At 57.3% G+C, this 18,579-nt stretch overlaps 1 protein-coding gene across 1 annotated transcript in view; it reads right to left on the minus strand.

The window, feature by feature from the left end:
• Positions 1–18,579, minus strand: part of LOC142908389 (uncharacterized) — a gene marked incomplete at its 3' end in the record, with an annotated part of 63,023 nt that overhangs the window by 14,979 nt on the left and 29,465 nt on the right. Inside the window, exons 4-5 of the mRNA XM_076058985.1 lie at positions 9,229–9,384; positions 5,011–5,277 (exon numbers count right to left, since the gene is read on the minus strand). Coding sequence (XP_075915100.1) covers positions 5,011–5,277; positions 9,229–9,384 — 423 coding nt within the window. The remainder of the gene's footprint in view (positions 1–5,010; positions 5,278–9,228; positions 9,385–18,579) is intronic.

Genomic DNA, 18,579 nt, shown 5'->3' on the forward strand with positions numbered 1-18,579 from the left:
CTCACCCAGCCACTCACTCGCTCACTACTCACTCACCCTCACTCACTCACTCACCCACTCACCCACTCATCCAGCCACTCACTCACCCAGCCACTCACTCACCACTCACTCACTCACTCACCCAGCCACTCACTCACTCACTCACCCACTCACCGAGCTACTCACTCACCCAGCAACTCACTCACTCACCACTCACTCACTCACTCACCCAGCCACTCACCAGCCACTCACTCACCCACTCACCCAGCCACTCACTCACTCACCACTCACTCACCCAGCCACTCACTCACTCACCCCTCACTCACTCACTCACCCACTCACCCAGCCACTCACTCACCCACTCACTCACCCAGCCACTCACTCGCTCACCACTCACCCCTCACTCATTCACTCACTCACCCACTCACCCACTCACCCAGCCACTCACTCACCCAGCCACTCAGCACTCACTCACTCACCCAGCCACTCACCCAGCCACTCACTCACTCACCCAGCCACTCACCACTCACTCACTCACCCAGCCACTCACTCACTCAGCCACTCACTCAAACACCCAGCCACTCACTCACTCACCCAGCCACTCACTCACTCACCCAGTCACTCACTCAACCAGCCACTCACCACTCACTAACTCACTCACCCAGCCACTCACCACTCACTCACTCACCCAGCCACTCACTCACCCAGCCACTCACTCACTCACCACTCACTCACTCAGCAACTCACTCACTCACCCAGCCACTCACTCACTCACCAGGCCACTCACTCACCCACTCACACAGCCACTCACCACTCACTCACTCACTCACCCAGCCACTCACCAGTCACTCACTCACTCACTCACCCAGCCACTCACCACTCACTCACTCACCCAGCCACTCACTCACCCAGCCACTCACTCACCCAGCCACTCAATCACCCAGCCACCCACTCACTCACCCAGCCACTCAATTACTCACCACTCACTCACCCAGCCACTCACCCAGTCACTCACTCACTGACCCAACCACTCACTCACTCACCACTCACTCAATCACTCAGCCACTCACTCACCACTCACCCAGCCACTCACTCACTCACCAGGCCACTCACTCACCCACTCACCCAGCCACTCACCAATCACTCACTCACTCCCCACTCACTCACTCAATCACCCAGCCACTCACCACTCACTCACTCACCCAGCCACTCACTCGCCAATCACTCACCCAGTCAGCCACTCACCACTCACTCACCCAGCCACTCACTCACCACTCATTCACTCACTCACCCAGCCACTCACCACTCACTCACTCACCCAGCCACTCACCACTCACTCAGCCACTCACCCGGCCACTCACCACTCACTCACCCAGCCACTCACTCACTCACCACTCACTCACTCAGCCACTCACTAACTCACTCATCAAGCCACTCACTCACCCAGCCACTCACTTACCCAGCCACTCACCACTCACTCACTCAGCCACTCACCACTCACCCACCCAGCCACTCGCTCACCCAGCCACTCACTCACCCAGCCACACACTCAGCAAGCCACTCACTCACCCACTCACCCAGCCACTCACTCACTCACCCAGCCACTCACTCACTCACCACTCACCCACCCACCCAGCCACTCACTCACCCACTCACCCAGCCACTCACTCACCCAGCCACTCACTCACCACTCACTCACTCAGCCACTCACTCACCCAGCCACTCACTCACCCAGCCACTAACTCACCCACTCACCCAGCCACTCACCACTCACTTACTCAGCCACTCACCTCACCCAGCCACTTACCACTCACTCACTCAGCCACTCACCACTCACTTACCCAGTCACTCACTCACCACTCACGCAGCCACTCACACAGCCACTCACTCACTCACCCAGCCACTCACTCACCCACTCACCCAGCCACTCACTCACCCACTCACCCAGCCACTCACTCAGCCACTCACCACTCACTCAGCCACTCACTCACTCACCACTCACTCACCCAGCCACTCACTCACTCACTCACCCACTCACCCAGCCACTCACTCACCCACTCACTCACCCAGCCACTCACTCGCTCACCACTCACCCCTCACTCATTCACTCACTCACCCACTCACCCACTCACCCAGCCACTCACTCACCCAGCCACTCAGCACTCACTCACTCACCCAGCCACTCACCCAGCCACTCACTCACTCACCCAGCCACTCACCACTCACTCACTCACCCAGCCACTCACTCACTCAGCCACTCACTCAAACACCCAGCCACTCACTCACTCACCCAGCCACTCACTCACTCACCCAGTCACTCACTCAACCAGCCACTCACCACTCACTAACTCACTCACCCAGCCACTCACCACTCACTCACTCACCCAGCCACTCACTCACCCAGCCACTCACTCACTCACCACTCACTCACTCAGCAACTCACTCACTCACCCAGCCACTCACTCACTCACCAGGCCACTCACTCACCCACTCACACAGCCACTCACCACTCACTCACTCACTCACCCAGCCACTCACCAGTCACTCACTCACTCACTCACCCAGCCACTCACCACTCACTCACTCACCCAGCCACTCACTCACCCAGCCACTCACTCACCCAGCCACTCAATCACCCAGCCACCCACTCACTCACCCAGCCACTCAATTACTCACCACTCACTCACCCAGCCACTCACCCAGTCACTCACTCACTGACCCAACCACTCACTCACTCACCACTCACTCAATCACTCAGCCACTCACTCACCACTCACCCAGCCACTCACTCACTCACCAGGCCACTCACTCTCCCACTCACCCAGCCACTCACCAATCACTCACTCACTCCCCACTCACTCACTCAATCACCCAGCCACTCACCACTCACTCACTCACCCAGCCACTCACTCGCCAATCACTCACCCAGTCAGCCACTCACCACTCACTCACCCAGCCACTCACTCACCACTCATTCACTCACTCACCCAGCCACTCACCACTCACTCACTCACCCAGCCACTCACCACTCACTCAGCCACTCACCCGGCCACTCACCACTCACTCACCCAGCCACTCACTCACTCACCACTCACTCACTCAGCCACTCACTAACTCACTCATCAAGCCACTCACTCACCCAGCCACTCACTTACCCAGCCACTCACCACTCACTCACTCAGCCACTCACCACTCACCCACTCACTCACCCACTCACCCAGCCACTCACTCACCCAGCCACTCACTCACTCACCACTCACCCACCCAGCCACTCACTCACCCACTCACCCAGCCACTCACTCACCCAGCCACTCACTCACCACTCACTCACTCAGCCACTCACTCACCCAGCCACTCACTCACCCAGCCACTAACTCACCCACTCACCCAGCCACTCACCACTCACTTACTCAGCCACTCACCTCACCCAGCCACTTACCACTCACTCACTCAGCCACTCACCACTCACTTACCCAGTCACTCACTCACCACTCACGCAGCCACTCACACAGCCACTCACTCACTCACCCAGCCACTCACTCACCCACTCACCCAGCCACTCACCACTCACTCAGCCACTCACCACTCACTCAGCCACTCACTCACCCACTCACACAGCCACTCACCACTCACTCAGCCACACACCCAGTCACACACTCACTCACCCAGCCACTCACCCAGCCACTCACTCACCCAGTCACTCACTCACTGACCCAGCCACTAACTCACCCAGCCACTCACTCACCACGCCACTCACTCACGCACTCACCCAGCCACTCACCACTCACTCACTCAGCCACTCACCCAGCCATTCACAACTCACTCACTCAGTCACTCACTCACCCAGCCACTCACTCACCCAGCCAATCACTCACTCACCTAGCCACTCACTCACCCACTCACCCAGTCACTCACTCACCCAGCCACTCACCGAGCCACTCACTCACCCACTCACCCAGCCACTCATTCACTCACTCACCCAGCCACTCACCGAGCCACTCACTCACCCACTCACCCAGCCACTCACCACTCACTCACTTAGCCACTCGCTCACCCAGCCACTCACTCACCCAGCCACTCACTCGCTCACCCAGCCACTCACTCACTCAGCCACTCACCACTCACTCACTGACCCTGCCACCCACTCACCCACCCAGCCACTCACTACTCACTCACACAGCCACTCACTCACCCAGCCACTCACTCACTGACCCTGCCACCCACTCACCCACCCAGTCACTCACCACTCACTCACGCAGCCACTCACTCACCCAGTCGCTCACCACTCACTCACCCAGTCACTCACTCACTGACCCAGCCACTCACTCGCTCAGCCACTCACTCACCCAGCCACTCACTCACTGACCCTGCCACCCACTCACCCACCCAGCCACTCACCACTCACTCACGCAGCCACTCACTCACCCAGTCACTCACTCACTGACCCAGCCACTCACTCGCTCAGCCACTCACCAACTCACTCAGCCACTCACCCACCCACTCACTCACCCACTCACCCACCCACTCACCCACCCACCCACCCACTCACTCACCCACCCACTCACTCACCCACTCACCCACCCACTCACTCACTCACTCACCCATCCACTCACTCACTCACCCACCCACTCACCCACTCACCCACCACTCACTCACCCACCCACTCACCCACTCACCCACTCACCCACCACTCACTCACCCACCCACTCACCCACCCACCCACTCACTCACTCACCCACCCACTCACTCACCCACCCACTCACTCACTCACCCACTCACTCACTCACCCACCCACCCACCCACTCACTCACTCACCCACCCACCCACTCACTCACCCACCCACTCACCCACTCACCCACTCACTCACCAACCCACTCACTCACTCACCCACCCACTCACTCACCCACTCACTCACTCACCCACCCACTAACTCAATCACCCACCCACCCACTCACTCACCCACCCACCCACTCACCCACCCACCCACTCACCCACCCACTCACTCAATCACCCACCCACGTGTCCACTCACCGATCGCGACTGCGGAGGCTGTAGAGGCAGGAAGTGTCCCGGGGGGTTGATGTGAGGGGGCGGAGGGTGTCCGTGTGGGTGGTGAGGGTGTGGGTGTGGGTGGGCGTGCGCGTGGTGCGGGTGAGGAGGGTGAGGTGGGTGGGGGTGTGGGTGGGGTGGGTGGAGCAGGTGGGCGGGAGGGTGGAGCATGAAAGTCTCGCTGGGCAGCACGGTGGGGAAGGGGGGATAGGAGACCTGCAGGTGATGCACCGAGCAAGGGGGCAACAGCTGGCGGGGTGGGTGGGAAGAGAAAGGCACAGACAGAGTGAGACACAGACACACAGACACACATACACAGACAGTGAGACACACACAGTGAGACACACACAGTGAGACAAACACAGACACACACACACACAGACACACACAGACACACACACAGACACACAGACACAGTGAGACACACACACACAGTGAGACACACAACAACAACAACAACAACCGCCATTCGCCACTAATTGGCGGTGACGTCACCACGACGCTTGTGCCAGGCTATGTGCACCCTGAGGCCACGTGAAGTGTCGAACGCCCGCGGGCAGGAGGTCACGAGGCAGACCCAGGTGCCACGGGTCGACTGACTGAGATGACTGGCTGATGCACCACCTGTGCCCCCTACTGTGCCAACCTGCTGTGCTTTAGCCACCCGGCGCTCCGCTCGTTGTTCTGAGCGTCGCTCCTCCGCCCTCCGTTGTTGTTGGAGGGCGACTGCCTCCAACTGCCCAGTAGCGTCCTTCACGAGCCTCCTCCAGAGAGGCCGATCTTGACACCGCTGGTACCAGTCATCGGCAAGTCCACTCAGCTCCACGTCCTCCTGTACCACATCACTCCATCTCTCTCTAGCCCGTGCCACGCCCGTTTAGCCCCCTCGATCTGGCCGAACAAAAGCTGTTTCGGCATGCGGTGGCTGGGCATGCGGGCTACATGACCCAGCCATCGCAGCCTTGCCCGCCGGAGGAGCCCACCGATGGGACCTTGCCCAGATCTTTCAAGGATTTGGGAGCTCCTCACACAATCCAGCCTGGTTAAATCCAGGATGGAACGTAGGCAGGCCAGCCTAAATATTTCCAACCGGCGAAGATGTTCCATTAGGGGGGTCCACGTTTCGCAAGCGTAGAGAAGGGAGGGAATGACCATGGCAGAGAAGGGAGGGAATGACCGTGGCCGAGAAGACCTGAAGCTTAGTGCGGAGCGACAGACCAGGTAGCTTCCACACAGCGTTACGCAACCGATGAAAAGATATTGCCGCTCGACTGATTCGGAGTGAGACCTCTGCTGTTAAACTGGAGCCGGTCATAAGCACATTGCCCAGGTATGGGAAACTCTCTACTCTCTCCACAACTGCCCCATCACCAATTGGGAGTTGTGGGGGTGGAGTGTCCGATAGTACAAAATACCCAGGCAGGTGCTTAGTTTTGGTGGGGCTGATGGTAAGGCCCCATCTCTTAGTGGCACGCTCCAGTCTCAGCAGCAGCGTCTCCAACTCCTCCTCTGAATAAGCAGCTATTACCAAATCATCGGCATACATAACGTGGTTGACCAATAGGGAGCCATCCCTTGACCGCACCCGGGCATCGATCAGCCTCCCATTGTATCTGTACCGGATGGAAAATCCTCCGGTACAGCTACAGAAGGCTTCAGGAACTACGTGGTCAAAATAGATGTTAAATAATGTGGGAGCCAGAGGACATCCCTGTCGCACCCCAAGGTGTACAGGGAATGGCTCCGACTCCCGGCCACGTAGTTTTACCCGGGCCAGCTCACCATCATAAAGGTCCTTAATGATCCTGAGCAGAGGGTCAGGGACTCTGAAAGCACAAAGAACAACCCAGAGGCCAGGCCTACTGATGGTATCATAGGCCTTGACCAGGTCAATGAAGCAGAGATGTAGGTCTTGTTGGAATTCCCTACACCTCTGCTGTAGCAAACGGACAGAAAATATGGCATCTGTGTAGGACCGCCCTTTCCTGAAACCACATTGGGGCTCCGCAAGCCTCTCCTCAGCGTGCCTGGCAAGGCGATGTTAAATAATCCTTGCCAGGACCTTTCCCGACATACTGAGGAGTGAAATGCCCCTGTAGTTGTTACAGTCTGTGCGGTCCCCCTTCTTAAAGAGGGGGACCACCAGGGAATCCTTCCAGTCCTGTGGAACCCGTCCAGTGGTCCAGACTGTTGTTATGATGTCATATAGGGCAGTCTGTGCACAAACGCCACCCTCCCTCAGCATTTTGCTTGGGAGATCATCTCTGCCCGGTGCCTTTCCTGGTCTCAGACTCTGGATCGCCTTCAGTACTTCCTCAACAGATGGCACCTCAGCCAGCCACTCACAGGGGGTGACTTCTTCCAATATTTGAGGCACCGCAGCCTCAGCAGGGTCATCCCCACTTTGTGCCACGATGTTTTCCTGGCTGAGGGATTTCCCCTCCCCCAGGACTTCACAGAAATGCTCAGCAAATCTGCAAACCTGTTCCTGGGGGTCAGAGATTAGATCACCGTTTTTTCCCCTAATGATGGTAATAGGTCTGGCGCTGCAGGTTACTTTTTTGATGGAGTTAAATAGAGATTTGTGATCACGGGCCACTGAGGCAGACTCCATCTCAGCAACCCGCGACCACCACCCACCCTTGCAGCGCCTCACGGCTCTCCGAACCTCCGAGCGAAGGCTGCGGTAAGCCTCCTCATTTTCCGACGTGGGATACTGTAGCCGATGACAGTGGGCCTGTTGCTTTATCTCAGCCAGCTTGAACACTTCCTCTGTCAGCCAGGGTCTCTTGGGAGGTCTGGACCGCGTACCCAAAGCAGCCATTGCAGCTGCCTGAGTCACAGTCCTAAACCTCGCCCATTTACCCTCGACATCTGGAGGAATGGGGGACCATGTCAACCCCAGTCGCAAGCGAAGATGAAATTCTCACTTGCAACTTTCATCAGATAACTGAGACCAGGCCACTTTATGTTGGAATGGGGTCCTGGGTGTACACCCACCACCGAAGTGGAAGAATGGCAGGCGCATCTTACAGATGACTAGTCGATGGTCAGAGGGCAGATCAACTCCACGGTAGGTCCTGGTGTCAAGGACATGGGCTCGCATCCGCTGGTCCGTCCCTAGTACAGCAGATATTTTTACTTGGACCCGGCATGCATCCATGATGTTGTGTGGATGCGCCGATGCCGGAACACCATGTTGGTAATTATAAGCCCATGGGCTGCACAAAAATCAAGCAGCCTCCTACCGTTGTTATTGAGCTGATCTGGCCCATGCCTTCCAATCACTCCAGGCCAGGTGCCAGCATCATGACCAACTCGGGCATTGAAGTCACCCAACAAGATGACTCTATCCCGAGGTGCCGCTTTAGCCAGCACCTGTGACAGGAGGTCATAGAAGGCATCTGACTCATCGGCTTTGCCTGCATCCCTCCACGGATGTTCGTCTTCGGTGGGGGCATAAGTAACCACGACCACCACTCCTCGCCTCCGGTTGATGGGAAGGCGAGCCCAAAGTAGAATGGGGCTTACACACACACACACTCACACACTCGCCACACTCACCAGACACTCTCACTCACCAAACTCACCACACTCACCAGACACACTCACTCACCACACTCACAAGACACACCACACACACACACTCACCACACACACCACACACAAACACTTACCACACTCACCAGACACACACACACTCACCAGACACTCTCACTCACCACACTCACCACACTCACCAGACACACCACACACACACACTCACCACACACACCACACACACACACACACTCACCACACACACCACACACAAACACTCACCACACTCACCAGACACACACACTCACCAGACACACACCACACACAAACACTCACCACACTCACCAGACACACTCACCACACACACACCAGACACACACACTCACCACACACACCACACTCACCACACTCACCACACACACATACCACACACACTCACCACACACAACCACACACACCCACACACACCCACACACACTCACCACACAAACACTCACACACTCACCCCACACTCACCACACACACTCGCCCCACACTCACCACACACACCACACTCACCCCACACTCACCACACCACACACACTCACCCACCACACTCACCCACACACACTCACACACACCACACACTCACCCACACACACTCACCGCCACCCAACTCACCGACGGGGCTACGCTGCACAGGGGGTAGTGCGGGGTGCTGAACACCACGGAGCAGGCGGGGAGCGTCTGGGCCCCAGCACAGCCGGGGATGTGGTGCCCAGCGCACAGCTGGACGGCGTGGGGGGCCACCGTGGTGACAGGGTAGGACACCGCCACCTGGACAGACACAACAACAACAACAACAACTACCGCCATTCGCCACTAGGTGGCGGTGACGTCACCACGACGCTCGTGCCAGGCTATGTGCACCTTGAGGCCACCACGTGAAGTGTCGAACGCCCGCTGGCAGGAGGTCACGTGGACAGACCCAGCAGGTGCCACGGGTCGACTGACTTGAGATGACTGTGGCTGATGCACCACCTGTGCCCCCTACTGTGCCAACCCGCTGTGCTTTAGCCACCCGGCGCTCCGCTCGTTGTTGTGAGCGTGGCTCCTCCGCCCTCCGTTGTTGTTGGAGGGCGACTGCCTCCAACTGTCCAGTAGCAGCGTCCTTCACGAGCCTCCTCCACAGAGGCCGATCTTGACACCGCTGGTGCCGGTAATCGGCAAGTCCACTCAGCTCCACGTCCTCCTGTACCACATCACTCCATCTCTTCTCTAGCCTGTGCCGCGCCCGTTTAGCCCCCTCGATCCGGCCCGAACAAAAGCTGTTTCGGCATGCGGTGACTGGGCATGCGGGCTACATGACCCAGCCATCGCAGCCTTGCCTGCCGGAGGAGCTCACCGATGGGACCTTGCCCAGATCTTTCAAGGATTTGAGCTCCTCACACAATCCAGCCTACAGGTTAAACCCAGGATAGATCGTAGGCAGGCCAGCCTAAATGTTTCCAACCGGCAAAGATGTTCCATTAGGGGGGTCCACGTTTCGCAAGCGTAGAGAAGGGAGGGAATGACCGTGGCCGAGAAGACCTGAAGCTTAGTGCGGAGCGACAGACCAGGTAGCTTCCACACAGCGTTACGCAACCAATGAAAAGATATTGCCGCTCGACTGATTCGGAGTGAGACCTCCGCTGCCAAACTGGAGCCGGTCATAAGCACACTGCCCAGCTATGGTAAACTCTCCACTCTCTCCACAATTGCCCCATCACTGATTGGGAGTTGTGGGGGTGGAGTGTCCGATGGTACAAAATACCCAGGCAGATGCTTAGTTTTAGTGGGGCTGATGGTAAGGCCCCACCTCTTAGTGGCACGCTCCAGTTTCAGCAGAAGCGTCTCCAACTCCTCCTCTGAATGAGCAGCAATTACCAGGTCGTTGGCATACGTAACATGGTTGAGCAATAGGGAGCCATCCCTTGACCGCACCCGGGCATCGATCAGCCTCCCATTATATCTGTACCATATGGAAATTCCCCCGGTAAGGCTATTGAAGGCTTCACGAACTAAGTGGTCAAAATAGATGTTAAATAATGTGGGAGCCAGAGGACATCCCTGTCGCACCCCAAGGTGTACAGGGAATGGCTCTGACTCTCGGCCACGTAGTTTTACCCGGGCCTGCTCACCATCATGAAGGTCCTTAATGATCGTGAGCAGAGGGTCAGGGACTCCGAAAGCACAAAGAACAACCCAGAGGCCAGGCCTACTGATGGTATCATAGGCCTTGACCAGGTCAATAAAGCAGAGATGTAGGTCTTGCTGAAATTCCCTACACCTCTGCTGTAGCAAACGGACAGAAAATATGGCATCTGTGCAGGACCGCCCTTTCCTGAAACCGCATTGGGGCTCCGCAAGCCTCTCCTCAGCGTGCCTGGCAAGGCGATGTTGAATAATCCTTGCCAGGACTTTTCCCGGCACACTGAGGAGTGAGATGCCCCTGTAGTTGTTACAGTCTGTGCGGTCCCCCTTCTTAAAGATGGGGACCACCAGGGCATCCTTCCAATCCTGCGGAAACCGTCCAGTGGTCCAGACTGTTGTTATGATGTCATGTAGGGCAGTCTGTGCACAAACGCCACCCTCCCTCAGCATTTCGCTTGGGAGATCATCTCTGCCCGGTGCCTTTACTGGTCTCAGACTCCGGATCGCCTTCAGTACTTCCTCAACAGATGGCACCTCAGCCAGCTACTCACAGGGGGTGACTTCCTCCAATATTTGAGGCACCGCAGCCTCAGCAGGGTCATCCTCACTTTGTGCCACGATGTTTTCCAGGCTGAGGGATTTCCCCTCCCCCAGGGCCTCACAGAAATGCTCAGCAAATCTGCAAACCTGTTCCTGGGGGTCAGAGATCGCATCACTGTTTATTACCTTAAGAATGGTGATAGGTGTGATGCTTCCTTTGTGATGGAGTTAAAGAGTGATTTGCGATCGTGGGCTACTGAGGAAGACTCCATCTCCTCAGCAACCCACGCCCACCACCCATCCTTGCGGCGCCTCACGGCTCTCCGAACCTCCAAGCGAAGGCTGCGGTAAGCCTCCTCCTTCTCCGACGTGGGATGCTGTAGACGATGAGAGTGGGCCTGTCTGTTTTTTCAGCCAGCCAGAACACCTCCGTCAGCCAGGGTCTCTGGGGAGGTCTGGACCACGTACCCAATGCAGCCATTGGAGCTGCATGAGTCACAGTCCTAAACCTCACCCATTTACCCTCGGCATCAGGAGGAGTGGGGGACGATGCCAACCCCAGCCGCAAGCGATGACGGAATTCTCACTTGCAACTTTCATCAGCTAGCTGAGACCAGGCCACTGTGGGTTTGAATGGTGTCCTAGATGGACACACACCACCGGTGTGGAAGAATGGCAGGCGCATCTTACAGATGGCAAGCCGATAGTCAGTGGGCAGATCAGCTCCACGGTAGGTCCTGGTGTCAAGGACATGGACCCGCATGCGCTGTTCCATCACTATGTAGTCCAGCAGATGTTCTTGCTTGGACCCGGCATGCATCCATGATGTTGTGTGGATGCGCTGATGCTGGAAGAGCATGTTGGTAATGACAAGCCCATGGGCTGCACAGAAGTCTAGCAACCTCCTACCGTTGTTATTGAGCTGATCTGGCCCATGCCCTCCAATCACTCCAGACCAGGTGCCAGCATCATGACCAACTCGGGCATTAAAGTCACCCAACAACAAGATGACTCTATCCAGAGGGGCCACTTTAGCAAGCACCTGTGACAGGTCATAGAAGGCATCTGACTCATCGGCCTTGCCTGCATTCCTCCTACTAATGTTCATCTTCAGTGGGGGCAAAAGTAACCACGACCACCATTCCTCGCCTCCTGTTGATTGGAAGGCGAGCCCAAAGTAGCCTGGGGCTTACAGCTTCCCACACCTCACCGTCACGCTCCCACGCCCCCTTCATTATTTTGTTCAGAAGAAGAGCCACACGCTGTTGTTTGGCAGTCTCGAGTAGAGGACTGTCCACCCCTCATGGTGGCAGGAGCCAGAACCGGTCCACCGGAACCTCCTGAATGCCACAGAGATCCAGGCGGTACCGGTCCAGCTCCCGACAGAGGAGTGGCAGCCTCTCCTCCGCGGTGAGCATTCGGACATTCCACGTGGCCACCCGCAGTGGCTTTTCGCCGTTCCTGGAGGAGCCCCGAGGGTAGATATTCAATCTCCTGGCTCCGCCAAACGGGGGTTTGGTCAGGAAACGTCACAGACGCCCGTCCCCCCCGGGGCCTCCGGCACAAGCTTAGCGAGATATTTATCCCGTGTTTTAGTGGTACTTGCATTGAAGGCGGTGGGGGTCATCAGCCCCCTCGCACCCATCGAGAGCCGCTGTGGTGGCAACAACAAACGCATTGAGGGGGCAAAGGCTGATTTGGGATTTGGCCGTTCCTCACAATGGCGTTGCTCACCACAGGCACGGGCGAGGAGGAAGGGGGGGTTGGTTTTTGCCAGACGCCAGACCAGGGACACACAACAACAACAACAACAACCGCCATTCGCCACTAAGTGGCGGTGACGTCACCACGACGCTTGTGCCAGGCTATGTGCACCCTGAGGCCACGTGAAGTGTCGAACGCCCGCTGGCAGGAGGTCACGGGGCAGACCCAGGTGCCACGGGTCGACTGACTGAGATGACTGGCTGATGCACCACCTGTGCCCCCTACTGTGCCAACCTGCTGTGCTTTAGCCACCCGGCGCTCCGCTCGCTGTTGTGAGCGTCGCTCCTCCGCCCTCCGTTGTTGTTGGAGGGCGACTGCCTCCAACTGCCCAGTAGCATCCTTCACGAGCCTCCTCCACAGAGGCCGATCTTGACACCGCTGGTACCAGTCATCGGCAAGTCCACTCAGCTCCACGTCCTCCTGTACCACATCACTCCATCTCTTCTCTAGCCCGTGCCGCGCCCGCTTAGCCCCCTCAATCCGGCCAAACAAAAGCTGTTTCGGCATGCGGTGGCTGGGCATGCGGGCTACATGACCCAGCCATCGCAGCCTTGCCTGCCGGAGGAGCTCACCGATGGGACCCTGCCCAGATCTTTCAAGGATTTGTGAGCTCCTCACACAATCCAGTCTGGTTAAACCCAGGATGGATCGTAGGCAGGCCAGCCTAAATGTTTCTAACCGGCGAAGATGTTCCATTAGGGGGGTCCACGTTTCGCAAGCGTAGAGAAGGGAGGGAATGACCGTGGCCGAGAAGACCTGAAGTTTAGTGCGGAGCGACAGACCAGGTAGCTTCCACACAGCGTTACGCAACCGATGAAAAGATATTGCCGCTCGACTGATTCGGAGTGAGACCTCTGCTGTTAAACTGGAGCCAGTCATAAGCACACTGCCCAGGTATGGGAAACTCTCCACTCTCTCCACAACTGCCCCATCACCGATTGGGAGTTGTGGGGGTGGAGTGTCCGATGGTACAAAATACCCAGGCAGGTGCTTAGTTTTGGTGGGGCTGATGGTAAGGCCCCACCTCTTAGTGGCACGCTCCAGTCTCAGCAGCAGCGTCTCCAACTCCTCCTCTGACTGAGCAGCTATTACCAAGTCATCAGCATACATAACGTGGTTGAGCAATAGGGAGCCATCCCTTGACCGCACCCGGGCATCGATTAGCCTCCCATTATATCTGTACCATATGGAGATTCCCCCGGTACAGCTATTGAAGGCTTCACGAACTACGTGGTCAAAATAGATGTTAAATAATGTGGGAGCCAGAGGACATCCCTGTCGCACCCCAAGGTGTACAGGGAATGGCTCTGACTCCCGGCCACGTAGTTTTACCCGGGCCCGCTCACCATCATGAAGGTCCTTAATGATCGTGAGCAGAGGGTCAGGTACTCCAAAAGCACGAAGAACGACCCAGAGCCCAGGCCTACTGATGGTATCATAGGCCTTGACCAGGTCAATAAAGCAGAGATGTAGGTCTTGTTGGAATTCCCTACACCTCTGCTGTAGCAGACGGACAGAAAATATGGCATCTGTGCAGGACCGCCCTTTCCTGAAACCACATTGGGGCTCCGCAAGCCTCTCCTCAGCGTGCCTGGCAAGGCGATGCTGAATAATCCTTGCCAGGACCTTTCCCGGCACACTGAGGAGTGAGATGCCCCTGTAGTTGTTACAGTCTGTGCGGTCCCCCTTCTTAAAAAGGGGGACCACCAGGGCATCCTTCCAATCCTGCGGAACCCGTCCAGTGGTCCAGACTGTTGTTATGATGTCATATAGGGCAGTCTGTGCACAAACGCCACCCTCCCTCAGCATTTCGCTTGGGAGATCATCTCTGCCCGCTGCCTTTCCTGGTCTCAGACTCCGTATCGCCTTCAATACTTCCTCAGCAGATGGCACCTCAGCCAGCCACTCACAGGGGGTGACTTCATCCAATATTTGAGTCACCGCAGCCTCAGCAGGGTCATCCTCACTTTGTGCCACGATGTTTTCCTGGCTGAGGGATTTTCCCTCCCCCAGGACCTCACAGAAATGCTCAGCAAATCTGCGAACCTGTTCCTGGGGGTCGGAAATTGGATCACCGTTTTTTCCCCTAATGATGGTAATAGGTGTGGCGCTGCAGGTTACTTTTTTGATGGAGTTAAATAGAGATTTGTGATCACGGGCCACTGAGGCAGACTCCATCTCCTCAGCAACCCGCGACCACCACCCATCCTTGCAGCGCCTCACGGCTCTCCGAACCTCCGAGCGAAGGCTGCGGTAAGCCTCCTCATTCTCTGACGTGGGATTCTGTAGCCGATGACAGTGGGCCTGTCGTTTTTTCTCAACCATCGTGAACAACTCCTCTGTCATCCAGGGTGTCTGGGGAGGTCTGGACCGCGTACCCAAAGCAGCCATTGCAGCTGCATGAGTCACAGTCCTAAACCTCGCCCATTTACCCTCGACATCAGGAGGAGTCGGGGACGATACCAATCCCAGCCGCAAGCGATGATGAAATTCTCGCTTGCAACTTTCATCAGATAACTGAGACCAGGCCACTTTAGGTTGGAATGGGGTCCTGGGTGTACACCCACCACCGGAGTGGAAGAATGGCCGGCGCATCTTACAGATGACTAGTCGATGGTCAGAGGGCAGATCAGCTCCACGGTAGGTCCTGGTGTCAAGGACATGGGCTCGCATTCGCTGGTCCGTCACTATGTAGTCCAGCAGATGTTCTTGCTTGGACCCGGCATGCATCCATGATGTTGTGTGGATGCGCCGATGCCGGAACAGCGTGTTGGTAATTACAAGCCCATGGGCTGCACAAAAATCTAGCAGCCTCCTACCGTTGTTATTGAGCTGATCTGGCCCATGCCCTCCAATCACTCCAGACCAGGTGCCAGTATCATGACCAACTCGGGCATTGAAGTCACCCAACATGATGACTCTATCCCGAGGGGCCACTTTAGCCAGCACCTGTGACAGGAGGTCATAGAAGGCATCTGACTCATCGGCTTTGCCTGCATCCCTCCACGGATGTTCATCTTCGGTGGGGGCATAAGTAACCACGACCACCATTCCTCGCCTCCGGTTAATGGGAAGGCGAGCCCAAAGTAGCCTGGGGCTTACAGCTTCCCACACCTCACCGCCACGCTCCCACGCCCCCTTCATTCTTTTGTTCAAAAGAAGACCCACACCCTGTTGTTTGGCGGTCTGCTGCCCCGAGTAGAGGACTGTCCACCCCTCATGGTGGCAGGAGCCAGAGCCGGTCCACCGGACCTCCTGAATGCCGCATAGATCCAGGCGGTACCGGTCCAGCTCCCGACAGAGGAGTGGCAGCCTCTCCTCTGCAGTGAGCGTTCGAACATTCCACGTGGCCAACCGTAGTGGCTTTTCGTTGTTTCTGGAGTAGCCCCGAGGGTAGGTATTCAATCTCCTGGCTCCGCCAATTGGGGTTTGGCCAGGAGACGTCATAGACGCCTGGCCCCCCGGGGCCTCCGGCACAAGCTTAGTTGTTACATATTTCAGTTTAATTCGTAGTTTCGTGGTAATTAATTGAAGGTGGAGGGGTTACCAGCCCCTCGCACCCGTCCAGAGCCCCCGTTTAGCCCCTGTGGTGGACACATATGCCATGAGGGGAGGAGCCAATCAAAATTGGATCTCCCCCCACAGCGCTGTCCACGACAGAGTTGCCCGTCCGGCACACAGACACCCAGACACACACACACCCACAACAACAACAACAACAAACACCATTTGCCACTAAGTTGTGGCGACGTCACCACGGTGCCCGTGCCAGGCCAGGTGCACGTTAAGACCACGCGAAGCGTCGAACGCCCGCTGGCAGGAGGTCACGGGGCAGACCCAGCAGGTGCCACGGGTCGACTGACTGAGATAACCGAGACGACTGGCCGATGCACCACCTGTGCCCCCCTACTGTGCCAACTCGCTGCGCTTTAGCCGCCCGGAGCTCCGCTCGTTGTTGTGAGCGTCGCTCCTCCGCGCTCCGTTGCTGTTGCTGGAGGGCGACTGCCTCCAGATGTGGCCCAGTAGCAGCAGCAGCAGTAGCGTCCTTCACGAGCCTCCCCCTCCACAGAGGCGGTCGTTGACACCGCTGGTACCAGTCATCGGCAAGCCCACTCAGCTCCACGTCCTCCTCTACCACATCAGCTCCATCTCCTCTCCAGCCCATGCCGCGCCCATTTAGCCCCCCTCTATCCGGCCCGAACAAAAGCTGTTCAGGCATGCGGTGGCTGGGCATGCGGCCTACATGACCCAGCCACACACAGACAAAGATCAAAGATCCCCATATAGCCTTAACAGACTGTAGGGGCAAGTGCTGTTAGCGAGCAGCACCTATGAAGGCCGGAACAGCACACGAGGGGGTGGGTGGCCGGCACCACGCCCGACCGCCTTTGTCTCCCCAGTGGCGATGTTCACGACACACCGCACCAGGCACTCATTTGAGGCTGAGTCGACCTAGGGGAGGCCCTGGACCGGTTCAGATAATCGTCACCGGCGTTGGCCGTGAGCGGGGATGGAACCCGGGTCGCCAGGTGCATAGCGCAGCGTAGCGCTAACCGCTACTACACCACCGCTCCCCGCACAGACAGACACAGCTACACACACACAGCTACAACAACAACCGCCATTCGCCACTAAGTGGCGGTGACGTCACCACGACGCTTGTGCCAGGACATGTGCACCTTGAGGCCACGTGGAGTGTCGAATGCCCACCGGCAGGAGGTCACAGGGCAGACCCAGGTGCCACGGGTCGACTGACTGAGATGACTGGCTGATGCACCACCTGTGCCCCCTACTGTGCCAACCTGCAGTGCTTTAGTCACCCGGCGCTCCGCTCGTTGTTGTGAGCGTCGCTCCTCCGCCCTCCGTTGTTGTTGGAGGGCGACTGCCTCCAACTGCCCAGTAGCATCCTTCACGAGCCTCCTCCACAGAGGCCGATCTTGACACCGCTGGTACCAGTCATCGGCAAGTCCACTCAGCTCCACGTCCTCCTGTACCACATCACTCCATCTCTTCTCTAGCCCGTGCCGCGCCCGCTTAGCCCCCTCGATCCGGCCGAACAAAAGCTGTTTCGGCATGCGGTGGCTGGGCATGCGAGCTACATGACCCAGCCATCGCAGCCTTGCCCGCCGGAGGAGCTCACCGATGGGACCTTGCCCAGATCTTGTCCGGCAAAATAACCCCCTACCTCCCCGCGGTGCCGGACGGGCAACTCTGTCGTGGACAGTGCTGTGGGGGGAGGTCCAATTTTGATTGGTTCCTCCCCTCACGGGGGCTCTGGTCGGGTGCGAGGGGCTGGTAACCCCTCCACCTTCAAAAAATTACGAAACTACGACTTAAACACAGCTACACTCACACACACACAGACACTCACAGCTACACACACAGACAGACACAGCTACACACACACACAGCTACACACACACACAGACACAGCTACACACACACACACAGCTACACACACAGACACAGCTACACACACACACACACAGCTACACACACAGACACAGCTACACACACACACACAGGTACACACAG

Source organism: Petromyzon marinus, assembly GCF_048934315.1.
Source record: "Petromyzon marinus isolate PM22_M1 ecotype Great Lakes invasive population chromosome 83 unlocalized genomic scaffold, UKy_Petmar_22M1.pri1.0 chr83_unloc.2, whole genome shotgun sequence".
In the NCBI taxonomy this organism is placed as follows: Eukaryota; Metazoa; Chordata; class Hyperoartia; order Petromyzontiformes; family Petromyzontidae; genus Petromyzon; species Petromyzon marinus.